The following is a 15,407-nucleotide window of genomic DNA, read 5'->3' as shown; positions in this document are numbered from 1 at the left end:
TATATCACCACAAGCCCACGCTGAAGGGCAGACAATTTGGATACTTCACGGAGTTAAACACAGAAACAAGAGTAGACCATGTGGCCTCTTCAGATCAGGGGTGATCGATGACCTATCTCCAGGTGGATCAAGTGTCAGTTTTAGGGAACTGTGATCATTGTTACATTAGTAAAATTAGCTCAGCAAATGGAGAAAATTAGCGTTAATTGGGGGGAGGATCAATTCCGTTGCGATGAGAACTGATTTGGCCCAGCTAAATCAGAATCAAAGTTTGACAGGCAAAACTAATGGAACAATGGGCTGTCTTTAAAGAAGAGGTGGATCAAGGTAAGTTCCTATGAACGGGACAGGCAGGACAAGTAAATCCAGAGCTCCCTTGATGATAAATGAAGTAGAGAGTAAGACGAGGCAGAAAAAGAATGTACATGACAGGTGTCAGGTGGATAATACAAGTGAGCATCAGGAATAATGTAAGAACTTTAGAGGGGAAGGGAAAATGGAAAGAAAGGCAGAGAGAATGGACGAGCAGCTGGCATAAAAGGGAATCCAAAAGACTTATATAGGCATTTATATGGTAAAAGGGTGGGAAAAGAAAGGCTGGAGCTGATTAGGGACCAAGAAGGGGCTTTATGCATGGAGGCAGAGGGAATAATTACTAAATGAGTACTTTGCATCTGTCTTTATCAAGGAAGAAGCTGCTGCCGAAACTACAGTGAAAGAAAAGGTAGTTGAGCCACTGAATGAACTAAGAATTGATAAAGAGGAGGTATTAGAAAGGCTGGATGTATATAAAGCTGATAAGTCACCAGGAGCAGATGCAATGCGTACGAGGATACTCAGGGGAGTAAGGGAGGAAATTGTGGCGACATTGGCCATCATGTTCCAAGCCCCCTTTGAGACAGGTTTATGCTGGTCTGGAGAATTGCAAATGTTACAACTTTGTTCAAAAACGTAAAGGTAAATCTAGTAACTAAAGGAGGTCAGTCCATTTAACCTCAGTGGCAGGAAAACTTTTAGAAACGATAATCATGGAGTCAATTATCATTCACTTGGATATGTGTGGATTAATTAAGGAAAGCCAGCACAGAGTTATTAAAAGCAAATCATGTTTAACTAACTCGATTGAGTTTTTTGCTGAGGTAACAGAAACAATTGATGAGGGTAATGCTATTCTAGTGGTGTACATGAACTTCAAAAAAGGCATTTGATAGAAATGTCACAGAATAGGCTTGCAGCAAAGCTGAAGCTCATGCAGTAAAAACCATACTGACAGCATGGATACGAAGATGGCTGAGTGACAGGAAACATGGAGCAGTGATGAACGGTTGTTTTTCAGACTACAGAAAGGTGTAAAGTGGGATTTCTCAATATTTGTTACTGGGACCACTGTCTTTCTTGATATATATTAACGATCTGGACTTGGTTCACAGGGCACAATTTCAAAATTTGCAGGTGCCACAAAACGTATTGTGAACAGTGAAGAGGATAGTATTATACATGAAGTGGCCGTAGACAGGTTGGTGAATGAGTGGCATGGCAGTACCACTCATAAAAGAAAAATGTAAACTGATACATTTTGGTAGGAAGAACAAAGAGAGGCCCATATAAAATAAAGGGTGCAATTCTAAGGGAATGTAGGAAAAGTGACCTGGGGGTATATGTGCACAAATCATTGAATCTGGCTGGGCACGTTGAGAAAGCGTTAAAAAGGCATATGTCATCCTGGGCTTTGTAAATTGAGGAATAAAGTACAAAGGAAATAAGTTTTAATGAACCTTATAAAACACTGGTTTTGCATCTTAAGAGGAAGTAAGGGAGGTGGGGGATTCGGGACCAAAACGAGGACCCAGGTAGATTGTGAATGCTCTGGAGAGGTTGCAGAAAAGATTTATGGGAATGGTTCCAGAGATGAGCGCCATGGATTAGAGAGGTTAGGGTTCTTCCCCTTGGAGAAGAGAAGATTGGGAGGAGATTTAAAAAAGGTTTTCAAAATTACGAGAGGCATATACAGAGTAAATTAAGAAAATTATTCCCATTGGTGGAAGAGTCAAGAACTAGGGGACACAGATTTAAGTGGATTGGCAAAAGAAGCAAAGGTGACACAAGGATTTTTTTTTTAAGCAGCGAGTTGTTAGGATCTACAATGACCTGCCTGCGAGATTGGTGGAGACAGATTGAATTCTGGCTGTAAAAGGGGAATTGAATAGCAGCTGAAGAAAAAAATAATTACAGGGATTTGGGGAAATGGTAGCGAAGTAAATTGCTCTTGACAGTCTGTATAGACTCAATGCCTAAATGGCCTCCTTCTGCACTGTAATCATTCTGTAATCTTGTAATTCTATGAATGAACTTACTGGTCTGCTCTTCAAAGGAGCTGACACAGACAATATGGGCTGAGTGCCCCTTTTCTGCGTTGCGCTTTCGATGATTCTTAACCCTTGTATTGTAGTCCTTTGTGCACAAAGATCAGCATTTCATTAGTGTTTTTGGATTAGTTTTTGTACCTCTCTATGATATTTTAATGATCTACGTACATGGACCTCCAAGACTTTTCGACACTTCACTGTTTCTAGATTTTGACCATTCAGAAAGTTCTCTGATCTACCTTTTCTGGGTCCTAAGTGGATGACCTCACACTTGCCAACACTGAAATCCATTTACTATAGTTTGAACCAGTCTTATTCTTGGACTTAATCTATTATTGTATGCTTTCATCTACACTGCACACAATGCTGCCTTCATTTTGTAATTGACAAACTTGGATGGGTGGCTCTCTACTCCATCATCCTATTCATTGATCGCTACAGCAAATAATTGAGGTTCATATCCCTGGGGGACACCACTAGCTACATCCTGTCATTAGAATACCAGCCCATTATCCCTATTCTCTGTTTCCTACTGTTCAGTCAATTTCCTAACCAAGTCAATATTTTTGCATTCAATTCCATGGGTTTTGGCTTAACTAACATTGCTCAACGAGGGACTTTATCAAATGGCTTTTGGAAGTACATATAAATAGCATTTCTGTCGCATACTTTAATCAGCTTTCTCTGATCAGGTGAACAGTTTAAAAGTGCTCAGCTACATTTAATTATAGCCTTTTGTGATTTCCCAACAATAGGTGTTACACTAACGAGTCTATAAATCTCTGGTCTTCCTCACTCAACTTTCTTAAATGGCGACTTTTTGATCTAAAGGAGCGGTTCATGTATCGGGAGGTCATCAGGACATTTATGGCAGCTGCAACTTACTTCCTTCAAAACCCTGGTACGAAAACCATTTGGATATGGGGATTTGACACTCCTTAGTGCTATTTTTTCAAATTTGTTCATAATAATTTTGATAAATCGCCGTCCAGGGTTCGATACGATTTTCCCTCGAAAATACAATCCTCTACTGTAAGCACTGGCAATAAGTAATTATTCAACATTTCCACCTTGTTATTTTCATTGAGAACATCGACATTATTAGTTTTCAATCTGTCCACACTGCTCTTGTTCCCATAATAACATTGTAAAATATATATCGATTGATTTTGATATCCCTTTCATGTTTCTTTAAATGTTTCCTCTTTTTGGATCACGTAATTCCTGCCTTGGAACGTTTTGTTCTTTGTATCTTTCTTAGTCGGTAGGATCTGTGCTAGTTTTGTATTTCTATATGTTTTTCCTTTTAGTATTTTGAGGTGTCTTATCTCTAGTGTCATCCATGGCTTACTTTTGGCAAGTAGAGTTCTTGCTCCTAGGGATATAAATTGGTTCTGTATCACGTTAAAAAAAAGAACACCTTCTATTGATCTTCTGTCATTTACCATAAACATATTTTACAGTTCACTTTGGACAATCTCTGTCTCATCCCTTATCTATATCTAGGATGTTGGTAGCTGTTCCACGTTTCTCTCTTTCAAGCAAAATATTGAAACCAATCAATTCTGTTTACTGTTAGTTAATGTTCACACATTGTCAGGCTGTTAACTAAATCTGGTTCATTGCTCATTACTAAATCTAAGATGGCATGCTCCTTTTTGATTCTAGAATATATATTGTTACAGAAAACTGTCCTGAACACCCTCAAAAATTCTACTATCTTTCCAATATGAACTATTCTGTTTGTCCCAATCTACGTGGAAGTAAAACTCCCCCATTGAAAAGTCCCCGCCCTCGCCACATGCCTGCCTAATCTCTGCATTAATGAATGTTGCTACCAGGAAACTGATTGCACAACTCCCACTACAGTTTTAAATCTTTTTCTATTCCTTAATTCTACCTATAAAGTCTCCACTGCCTGCTTACTTCTCACATTATGTTCTTTTATCACAGAAACAATTTTATTAACGATCACTAAGGCTATTCCTCCAAGTTTCCCTATCTTTCTCGTAAACTTTATTACCTAGTATATATAGTTTTCAGCCCTGATCATCTTGCTACTATGTCTTAGTAATGGCTACCATGTTGTGCCTTCGAGGTTGAATTTTCGTCTGCAATTCGTTCGATTTGTTTCTTATATTCTGTGTGTTTGTATAACAAATGCATCTTTGGACCTAACCTTCTTCACTAATGTTTGCCTCAAACGTTTCTTCTTTCTTTGTCTCTTTATCTAATTATTTCTTCTAATTTTCGCTTTAACCTAAACTGCCCAAAGTACAATTTCTGACGCTTACTCTATATGCAATAGTGTTAGAATGATCATTTTTACCTTTTTCACTCTGAGTCCTCTCCGGGCAAGCAGGTAAATTTCTTTCAGAGGAAGTAACAAATGACGTACAATTTAGGCGTCATTTCAGACATGACCTGGGAAACCTAATGGCCTTGGGACTGACGGTGACTTTAGAACTGTGGTGATAGAGATTCATTGAAGGTGAACTGTTTGGATCCGGACTTGTTTTCATCTAGCTGTTGCCATATTCCGATGTAACACTCGGGGAAAGAGGCAGATATGTAATGGACTCTAAACAGGACAAGAATTCAACACAGTTGTTACACGCTGTGTTAATCCTTACACCGACCGCCATTTGTCTGAGAGTTGTGCGCTCGTCCGATTTCTTCTGTCCAAAACAGCCATTGACCGATTGTTTTTTTCTGCTTCCAAATGAAAAGAGCGAGGGCGGGGAAAGGTGGAGGGCTGGTGTGTCTATTTCCTCAGGGATTCTCCCCCTGCTCCACCCTAACGCCGATCTGAAGTCAGGATGAAATTCTGCGCTTTGAGTTTCAATTGAATGAAAGCGCAGCTCGAATCATCCCACGCAAGTCAGTTTCTACTGGGGAAGTCGAATGAGGCCTTTGACAAAGCTCCACAGCGAAGGCTATTGGTTCATTTCAAATCAGTTGAAATTGAAGCAAACCCTTGGTTGTGGCGAAATAAAAACCTGAAAGGTAGAAAGCCAGTTAGAGGAGGGACTTTGGGGTTGGGACAGGGAGCGGTAAGTACGATTTTATTTTACGTGAATGACTTGGAGTCAGGGTCCGAATGTAAATTAATCAAATTTGCAGGTGATACCAAGTTAGGAGGGACAGTAGACTCTGGGAGGGGGCAGCAGTGAAAGGACAGGAGGATACATAAGCGGGGAAACGAAAACAACTGAAATTCAATAGCAAACACTGCACATGGGAAGGAGAAAGGAAGGGCCTACTCCGTATAGAGGACTGAGCTAACTCGCCATGAAATAGAAACCGAAATTGCTGGAAAAACAGCGGGTCTGGCAGCATCTGTGGAGAGAGAAACAGAGTCCAATATGACCCTTCTTCAGAAGTGGCTCAGGATGAGGTTGAAATCCTCGCAATACTGCATTCTCCAGATGTCCAACCCAAAAAGAAGCAAATAGAACATTGAATGACACAGTCAATATGGTGGTGGGCGTGGAAGCATGTTAACATGCAGGTTGTCTGGAGCTGTGGATAGTGGTGAGAGAGGCTGCAGGTTGTCTGGAGCCGTGGATAGTGCTGAGAGAGGCTGCAGGTTGTCTGGAGCCGTGGATAGTGGTGAGAGAGGCTGCAGGTTGTCTGGAGCCGTGGATAGTGATGAGAGAGGCTGCAGGTTGTCTGGAGCTGTGGATAGTGGTGGGGGAGGCTGCAGGTTGTCTGGAGCCGTGGATAGTGGTGAGAGAGGCTGCAGGTTGTCTGGAGCTGTGGATAGTGAAGGGGGAAGCTGCAGGTTGTCTGGAGCCGTGGATAGTGGTGGGGGAGGCTGCAGGTTGTCTGGAGCTGTGGATAGTGAAGGGGGAGGCTGCAGGTTGTCTGGAGCCGTGGATAGTGGTGGGGGAGGCTGCAGGTTGTCTGGAGCCGTGGATAGTGGTGGGGAAGGCTCCAACTTTCTTTGCACCATGTGGTTGACCAGGAATCTCTCCCGCTTTGAGCGTGCGCTAGAAGGATTTGTAGTTTGATACTCAACCTGTTAAAATGGGTTATGAATTACGTCTCTCTCTCGAACCCAGGCGGAGAAATGGATCTCTTTGGTGGCAACAACCAAAGCATGGAGTCTTTTTTAACGCGGGGAGAACAGCTGCAGCTACCACACGGGAGACTCCTGCTCTTGCCGCCTGCCCTGGGGCTATTGGCAAGACTTACAACTTGATGATCATTGTGTTTGACTACATCTTGAACGCACCTTCCGTGGCCATTAAGTTCCGGAATGGGACTCGAACGCGGCATTTCGGGCTTAGAGGCAGGGGACACTACCCACTGGCCTCCTACAGTCGGTATAATTCAATATTAATCAGAGGATGTCGGGTTCAAAGTGTAGGGAGCTCTGGTCAGTTGGCACCTTGAGCACTGTGCCCAGTTTGGTTACCCAGACACAAGAGCAAAATTCAAATATTGAAGGCAGCGTTAAGAGGCGGCGCAAGATTTTAGAAGTGAGCTTGTTCTCAGCAAGTGGGATTTTCTGTCAAGGAATTATTGACATGATTCATAATGACCTTGAGAAAGGGCGGGTTGGGGTGTTGGGTATTGATTTGATACAACTGAATGGCTCGCTGGGCCAATTGAAAAGACAGTTAACTGTCAACGACTTTGCTGTGGGACTGGAGTCACATATATTTCAGCGCAGTAGTTTCTTTCCTTGAAGGACCTTAATGAGACAATCGTTCGTTTTACCCAGAATCGAACAGCTCCACCGTCAGTTTTGCTGATAACAGGTTCTTTATTTACAGATGTGTTTTTTAAAGAAAGTTTAATCCATGCTCCTGTATTGAGGTTTCAAATCACATTGTCTACAAGTTCAGTCAACTGTCGCTGCCGAATGAGTGTCAGATTTCGAAGGAAAGCATTGAAAGTCCGACATTTATAATCTGGGGGGAAAAAAGGGAGACAGTCTTATAGAGAAAGAGATAGTAACGGTACAGGAAATACTTTAATGACCAGAATAGGAAAACGGGCGCACGTTCACTTTATAGTTAGAATCAAATTTAGGCATGCGATCTGCATTCTTCCTTTGTACAGAGTCAATAATATATGGAGTGGGCTCCCAGGTAAAACAGTGAAAACCCGCAATCGGTGAGGAACCTGGGCAGATGCTGAGGGTCATTCTGGATGAATGAACTTCACTGGACGCTGTGTCATATGGGGTTGTGCTGTAATGCACGTGACTTCATTGCCGTGGAGATGCAAAGGAACGGTCTGAGCAGGAGCCTGGAGCGCTGGACTGTGTGGTCTCTGCACCAAAATGTCGGGGAAATGCAGTCCACAGAGAACCAGGAATGCGAGGAGTCTGGGTTTAGATGTTGCAGCACACCAATTCCTAAACTAACAGGACCAGGCAGCTAGTTCGGGGGTTCCCTGATTGCACCTCACTCTCTAACCATTCGGAATGCTTGTGGAGTGGGGGGGGGGGGGGGGGGGGGGCGCGGTGGGAGGGTGGCTCAGCTGCACGCGGTGGACAGAGAAAGAAGATTGGGAAAGGAACAGTGTATACAGGATTCTATCGTTAGGGGAACAGAAAGACATTTGTGCACCATACGTACATACGAACATAGGAATTAGGAGCAAGAGTAGACAGTGACCCCTAGTTCTAGATTCTGCCACAAGAGGAAACAGCGTCTCCACATCCACTCTGTTAAGACACCTCAGGATCTTAAAGGTTTCTATCAAGTCGCCTCTTATTCTTCTAAACTGCAGTGATTCCAGACGTGATTCCGGAATGGTATACTGCCTCCCTGATGTCAGGGTCAAGAATGTCACTGAGTGGCTGCAGAGCAGCCAGAGAGTGGACAGCCAGATGTCGTGGTCCAGGTGCCAACAACATAGGGATTGAAGGATGAAGCCTGCAGGCAGATTTTAGGCAGCTATGAAGGAGACTAGTAAGCAGGGTCTCAAAGGTAATTTGGCAAGTAACATTTGCCAGGCAATGACTATCTCCAAGAACAGAGAATCTAACCATCTCCTCTTGACATTTAATGGCATTACCATCGCTGAATCCCCCACTATCAACTCCTGGGGAGTTGCCATTGACCAGAAACCGAATTGGACTAGCCGTATAAATCCTATGGCTATAAGACCAGGGTCAGAGGCTAGGAATCCTGTGGTGAGTAACTCACCTCCTGACTCCCCAAAGTCTGTCCACCATCTACAAGGCACAAGTCAGGAGTGTGATGCAATTCTCTCTACTTGCCTGGATGAGTACAGCTCCAACAACACTCAAGAAGGTCAACACCATCCAGGATAAAGTAGCCCTTGTGATTGGCACCCCATCTGACACCTTCAACATTCACTCCCACTACCCACTACTACTAATGCACAGGGGCAGCATGTGTACCATCTACATGGTGGACTGCAGGAACTCACCAGGGCTCTTTCAACAGCACCTTCCAAACCCATGACCATTACCATCTGGAAGGACAAGGGCAGCAGACATATAGAAACACCGCCACCTGGAAGTTCCCCTCCAAGTCACTCACCATCCTGACTTGAAAATATATCACCATTCCTTCACTGTCATTGGGTCAAAATTCTGGAACTCCCTCCCGAACAGTACTGTGGATGTCCCTACATCACATGGACTGCAGCTTACCACCACCTTCCCAAGGACAATTCGGGATGGGCAATAAAAATACCTGGCCAGCGATGCCCATGTATTAGTAAATAATAAGATTTTTTTTAAAATGGGAAGCAGGGTGTAGGATCAGAAAAGAGAAAGCAGGTACATAAAGGATTAGGAGAGATAGCTAACAATCAAGTAAGAAATGGAAAGGTGTTAAATCAGGTTAAACTAAGAGGGAAAGCAACAAGGCCAAAATTAGGTTTAGTGTGTACTTTTGAAAATACAATAAATAAAGTAAATAAGTTTGACAAGTTGCAGACACAAATAGCCACATGGGAACATGATGTTATCAGGATGAAGGAGGCATGGTTCAAAATAAGGCAGGATTGGGTACTGACCATACCTGAAATCAAGATGTTCATGAATGATAGGGGAGGAAAGAAAGGAATAGGGATATGAATATTGATTTAGAAGAATATTACAGAGCTGGAGAAAGGATGTCCTGGCAGGGTCAAGGCCAGAATCGATTTCATTCAAGTTAAAAGGCAATAGAGGTACAATTGCACAATTGGGTGTATTCTATAGGCCAATAACAAGTGGGAAAAATGAAGAAACAAACATTTCGAGGGAAATTACGGAGAAGTGCAACAACTATAGAGTAATAAGAATGGGGGACTCTAATTATCCTAAAACAGACTGGGATATTAATAGTTTGGAGGGCAGAAAGTGCAAGTATTTCAGAAAATTGTTCAGGAGGATTTTCTTGATCATTAGGTGTCCAGCACAACGAGGAAGGAAGCAGAAATATAAACAGAAAATGCTGCAAAAATTCAGCAGGCCTGGCAGCATCTGTGGAGAGAGAAAGGCAGAGTTAACATTTTGAGTCTGAATGAGTCTTCTTTAGAACTAAAGAGAAGTATAAGTGTGATGAAATTTATACTGTTTAAGGGGGTTGGAGCAAGTGAAGCTGGATAGAAGGCCAGTGATAGGTGGGGCCAAAGGAGAGATTGACAAAGATGTCATAAACAAAAGGACAAAGGGAATGTTAATGGTCATGGTACTGGCTAAGGGAGGTGCTGATAATGGCATAAAGGTAAAAAAGCAGAATGTGTGACTAGCAGAACAACGGTCAGCGCTCTGTGAAAGAACAATATGGAACAAGTGACAGATAGCCCTTTTTTGGGTGGGGTGGGGGGGGGTAGGGGTAGTGGTTGGAAAAAAGGATAGAAAAAGGGATAAAAGGGATAAAACGATGACTAAATGAATAAAATTAAAAATAAGCAAATAAAAACACATTTTTAAAAAGGGATTTAAAAAGGGTTGAAGATGGAGGGGAGAGTTCATTGTCTGAATCTGTTGAATTCAATGTTAAGTCCCAAAGGCTGTGAAGTGCCTAATCAGAAGATGAGGTGCTGTTCCTCCAGCAACCATCAGCACCTCCTTCAGCCCTTACCACTACCATTAATACCCCCCTTTGTCTTGTGAACATGATATCTTTGTCAATCTCTCCTTTGCCCTCACCTATCCAGCTTCACCTGCTCCACCCCCCTTAAACAGTATGAATTTCATCACATTTCTACTTCTCTTTTGCTCTGAAGAAGGGTTCTTCAGATTCGTAACGTTAACTTTGTTTCTCTCTCCACAGATGTTGTCAGACCTGCTGAGCTTTTCCAGCATTTTCAGTTTTTATTTCAGATTTCCAGCATCTACAGTATTTTGCTTTTATCTTAGTGAGGAATGAAGCAGTGCTGGATCAAATATTGCAGCCAGAATTGTCAAGAAACAATGGGCTGTCTTTAAAGAGGAGATCATTTGGGTACAGTCAAATACATTCACACAATGGGTAGGGGTAGGGCAAGCAAAGCCAGGGTTCCATTGAAGATGAGAGGGATAGAGAATAAGGTGAAGCAGAAAAAGAAGTTATATAACAAATAATGCAAATGAGAACCAAGCAAAATATAGAAAGTTCAGTGGGAAAGTGAATAAGGAAATAAGAGAGGCAGAGGGAGTATTAAAGTAGACTGTAGCTAACATTAAGGGAAAAGCCTTTTATAGGTGAGAATTAGTAAAATTGTCATATTAGGAAGGATAGGGCCAATATGGCAAAAAGGTGATCTATATATATATAGGCAGATGGCATGGTTGATGTACTAAATGAGTACTTTGTATCTGTCTTTACAAAGGAAAAAATGCTGCCAAAGTCACAGCGAAAGATGATGTACTTAAGGATAAATACTGATAAAGTGGAAGTATTAGAAAGGCTGGCAGGACTTGAAGTTGATAAGACATCGGGACCAGATGCGATGAACCTGAGGATAGAGAGGGATGTAAGGATGGAAATTGTGGAGTGCTGGCCATAATCTTCAGTGCTCCTTCGATAGTGGGTCGATGCCATAAGAATGGGAAATTGAAAAAAATTGTACTCTTGTTCAAGAGGGTGAAAGGATAAACCTAACAGCCAACTACAGGCCACATACTTTAACCTTGGTGGTGGGAAAACTTTTAGAAAATATAACACAGGACAGTTTAACAGTCACTTTGCAACTGTGTGGATTAACTAAGAAAAGTCAGCACGGATTTGTTAAAAAGAAGTTATGTTTAACTAACTTGATTGAACATTTTTCATGAGATAACAGAGGATAGATGAGGATAATGTGGTAGATGTGATGTATATGTATTTCCAAAGGCGTTTGATAACATTGAAGCCCATGGAATAAAAGGGACCATGGCAACATGACAAGAAATACAGACAGCAGTGGTGAATCTTGTTCTTTTGGACTGGAGAAAAGTATACATAGGGATTCCCCAAAGGTGGGTACTAGGACCACTGCAGACACATGGTAGATGAAAATTAATGCAGAGAAGTGTGGTGATTCATTTTAGTAGGATGAACGGAGAGAGGCAATATAACTTGAAGGACATAATTCTAAAGTGGGTGTAGGAGCAGCGGGATCTGAGCCTATAAATGTACGAACTGTTGGAGGTGACAGGGCAAGTTGAGAATGCATTAAAAAGGTACACTGGACCCAGGGCTTCATAAATAGAGGTCTAGAGTTCAAAAGCAAAAAATGTATGATCAATCTTTTAATAAGTGAGCCACCTTCAGCGGAATTTTACAGTCTGCTGCTGGTGGGTTTGCAGGCTGGGGGCCCATAAAATTCCCTGGATGGCCTTCCTGCCATCCCACCACCCGCTCCCTACCTCTCTGCAATTTTACATGGGGCGGACAAGGCCTAGGAAGGCCCACCCGCCCTCATCCCAATGGATGCCCTTAAGAGACCATTAAGTCACACCCTTGGTCTGTCTGCCCCCCACAGTGCTCCGTACCCCTCCTCCTACACCCCCACTCCGCCCCTCCCCCACCCCCCTTCCCTTCATCCGGGCCGCACTTACTTGCTGATGGTTTCCCGGACGGAGAATCTGGGGACTGCGGCTTGTAGTCCCAGTCCTGGCCACTACTGCCACTAGCGCTGTTGGTACTATAGAGCTGCCGGCCAACCAGATTGGCTGGCAGCTGTCGAAGGCGGGGCTTCAACCACAGTGAGGGCTGGAAGTCCCATCTCCAGCCAAACCTTAAATATCTGTGGGGCAGCTGTGATCAGCTGGGATGCGATCCCCGCCCACTTTCCAGGTAGCAGGGCGGGAAATCCCGCCATCCGAAAAATCCTGTCCAACGTGTCAAATTCTGAGCACCACACTTTACGAACAATGTGAGGGCTTTAAAGAGAACGCAAAAAAGCGTTACCAGGACTGTTCCAGGGATGAGGGACTTCAGTTACGTGGATAGATTGAAGAAGTTGGGGTTGTTTTCCTTAGAGAGGAGAAGGTTGAGAGCACATTTGATAGAAGTTTTCAAAATCATGAGGAGTCTAGCCTGAGTAGAGAGAGAAAAACCCTTCCTACTGGTGGAAGGGTTAAGGACTAGAACACACGGATTTAAGATCATTGGCAAAAGTCCCATTGGTGGCATGGGAAAAAGTTTTATAGTATATCAAGTGGTTAGGCAGTGCCCCAGAGTGTGGTGGTGATAGATACAATCAGGGCTTTCAAAAGGAAGTTGGGCAAGTACCTGAAGAGGAAAAAAAGCAATGCAGGGCTAAGGGCAAAGCTCGGGGGAATGGTATCTTCTGAGTTAGCCTTGCAGAGAGCCAGCACCGACACGATAGGACGAATGGCCTCCCTCTGTGCTCGCACAATTCTATGGTGCTATGATTCTATGGTAATTGAGCACTATCCAGCCCAGTTAGCATTTTCTCTCCACTGGTATATTCTCGCGATTGGATTGTATCTTCTACTGCTGCAGCTCCTGTAAGGCCGTGGAATTAACTTCCTGTGTAGGTAGGGGATACGGGGGACGGGGATACACTGATCCCCCCTGGTTGGAATGGCCTGTCTGTTTTCCTGTAACTATCTACCTGTAGGCCAATCAAATGCTCAGTTTCCCAGAGGCATTCTCAGCCAAACAGAAGCATCAGCGATGGTCAAAACCGATCAGAATGCAGGATTGTTCATGGATGTAACAAGTAACTCAGTAAAATATGGCAATGGTGGTTGGATAGGGGATGGGGTTTGGTGGTGGGTGGTGATGAAGTGATTAGAATTAGATAAAGAGGTAGGAGGAAGAGAAGGAGATAACATTAGTCAGCCAGGCAGGATGAGGATACTGATATGCAATGTGCTTTCATTTCCTTTAGTTTGATGATAAGATGGATCCAAAGCCATTACCTGGTGGCTCACTGATGCAGCAGTGAGCAGTTTTGCGGCTCTTTCTTGCTTCACACACTTATAGCTAAAAGATTTTTAATCTTCAGGGAGGGAAATTGAAAACAATCTCCTACTCCAAAAAGAAACTTCTAGAACCTTTGAAATAGAAGGAAACATGAGCGTTTAATAAATATTTAATTATTAAAGATGCTAGTTACTCAGTAACTCTGCTGAAATAGTTTCTAACATTTTCCCTTCAAACTGAGTCCCATTCGCTCACGGGGTCGGCTATTCTTTTGATCCAGACTGGAGGAGAAAGTTCATTGAAGCAGGATTGGTGAAGTGTTATGGTTATGCCAAATGATGGGGATTAAGCAGGGACAAATCACTCCTGAATGACCTAACTCTACATTTAGATATGTGCCCTATTGTTCTGCATCTCCCGGCCAGAGGAAATAGTGCTGAGTTTCAAATGGCAAATTTTTTAATGTATACAAAGGTGCTACCTCCTCCACTACACTGTTAGTAGCCTTATCCGCAAATCAAGGTTAGTCTACAATCCCAACCTGTGTCTAGTCTACAACCCCTGCCTTACCTACAACGCTTGCCATGCCTACAATTTCTGTCCAGTCCAGAACACCATGTTGTCCACAAGCCCAATCCAGTCTACAGGCCTTACAGTGATTGGGACCGTTTCTCTGTCTACACAGACACAACTCTTCAGTCTCATTAATGACCTGTGCCTTGTTTTTTACTCAGGCCCTGCATCCTGGAATGCCAACTATATCTCAAAGCTGCATTATCTACAACCACTGCCCTGTATACAATCCTTACCCCGTATACAATCCCTACCTCGTATACAACTTCTACACCATGTACAATCCCTATCTTGTGCACAATCCTGCCCTGTGTACATTTCCTATGCCATATACAATCCCTACTCAAGTGTACCAACTGCCATGTCTGCAACTTTCTTTACCTTCAGCCTTTCCTACATTCCGGTCCTACATACTCCAATATCACCTATATATTCCAATATCACCTACAGACTCCAATATCATCTACATTCTCCAATGTCACTTACATACCACAATATCACCTACATACTCCAATGTCACCTACATACTCCAATGTCACCTACATACTCCAATATCACCTACATACTCCAATATCACCTACAGACTCCAATATCACCTACAGACTCCAATGTCATCTACACACTCCAATATCATCTACATTCTCCAATGTCACCTACACACTGCAATATCACCTACATTCTCGAATGTCATCTACATACTCCAATATCACCTACAGACTCCAAAATGTCACCTACATACTCCAATATCAGCTACAGACTCCAATGTAACCTAGACTCCAATATCACCTACATACTCCAATGTAAACTACACAGCTCAATGCTGCTGTGAAATGTGCGTGTGTCTGATGAGATGTTGAAGTTGTTAAAAACGTTAACGATCGCACGGCGCTGTTTGAAGAAAGGCGGGATTGTCCAGCAGGCCTGGCAAATATTTATCCCTCAAACGATATCATTAAAACAAGTTATTTCTTCTTTGTTATCGTTGCTGTTTCTGGGACATGACTGTGGGTGTCCCTACATTACAACAGCGACTAAATCAAAAGTACTTCTTTGACTGTGAGTGAAATATTTCGGCGTTTTGGGTGTAGGTTCTTTCTAATTCTTTGCTATGTGTAGGTTTCGGGCAATGAAA

General features: G+C 42.9%; 1 protein-coding gene and 1 long non-coding RNA gene across 2 annotated transcripts; both read right to left on the bottom strand.

Annotated features, from left to right (window-relative positions):
* Positions 1–5,838: 5,838 nt before the first annotated feature.
* LOC121282426 (classical arabinogalactan protein 9-like) lies at positions 5,839–6,321 on the bottom strand. Its single transcript, XM_041196139.1, has one exon. It carries the CDS (start codon positions 6,319–6,321, stop codon positions 5,839–5,841), a length of 483 nt encoding a protein of 160 aa, XP_041052073.1.
* A 796-nt stretch (positions 6,322–7,117) lies between these two features.
* Positions 7,118–12,424, bottom strand: LOC121282620. The gene is made up of 2 exons (XR_005944083.1): positions 12,367–12,424; positions 7,118–7,285 (listed from the first exon to the last, which is right to left on the bottom strand). It is a non-coding gene; the product is annotated as an uncharacterized LOC121282620 (long non-coding RNA).
* Positions 12,425–15,407: the final 2,983 nt, after the last annotated feature.

This window comes from Carcharodon carcharias, chromosome 9, assembly GCF_017639515.1.
Source record: "Carcharodon carcharias isolate sCarCar2 chromosome 9, sCarCar2.pri, whole genome shotgun sequence".
NCBI classification, from domain to species: domain Eukaryota; kingdom Metazoa; phylum Chordata; class Chondrichthyes; order Lamniformes; family Lamnidae; genus Carcharodon; species Carcharodon carcharias.
The sequence above is the reverse complement of the archived record's forward strand: the minus strand, read 5'-3'. Positions and strand labels throughout refer to the sequence as shown.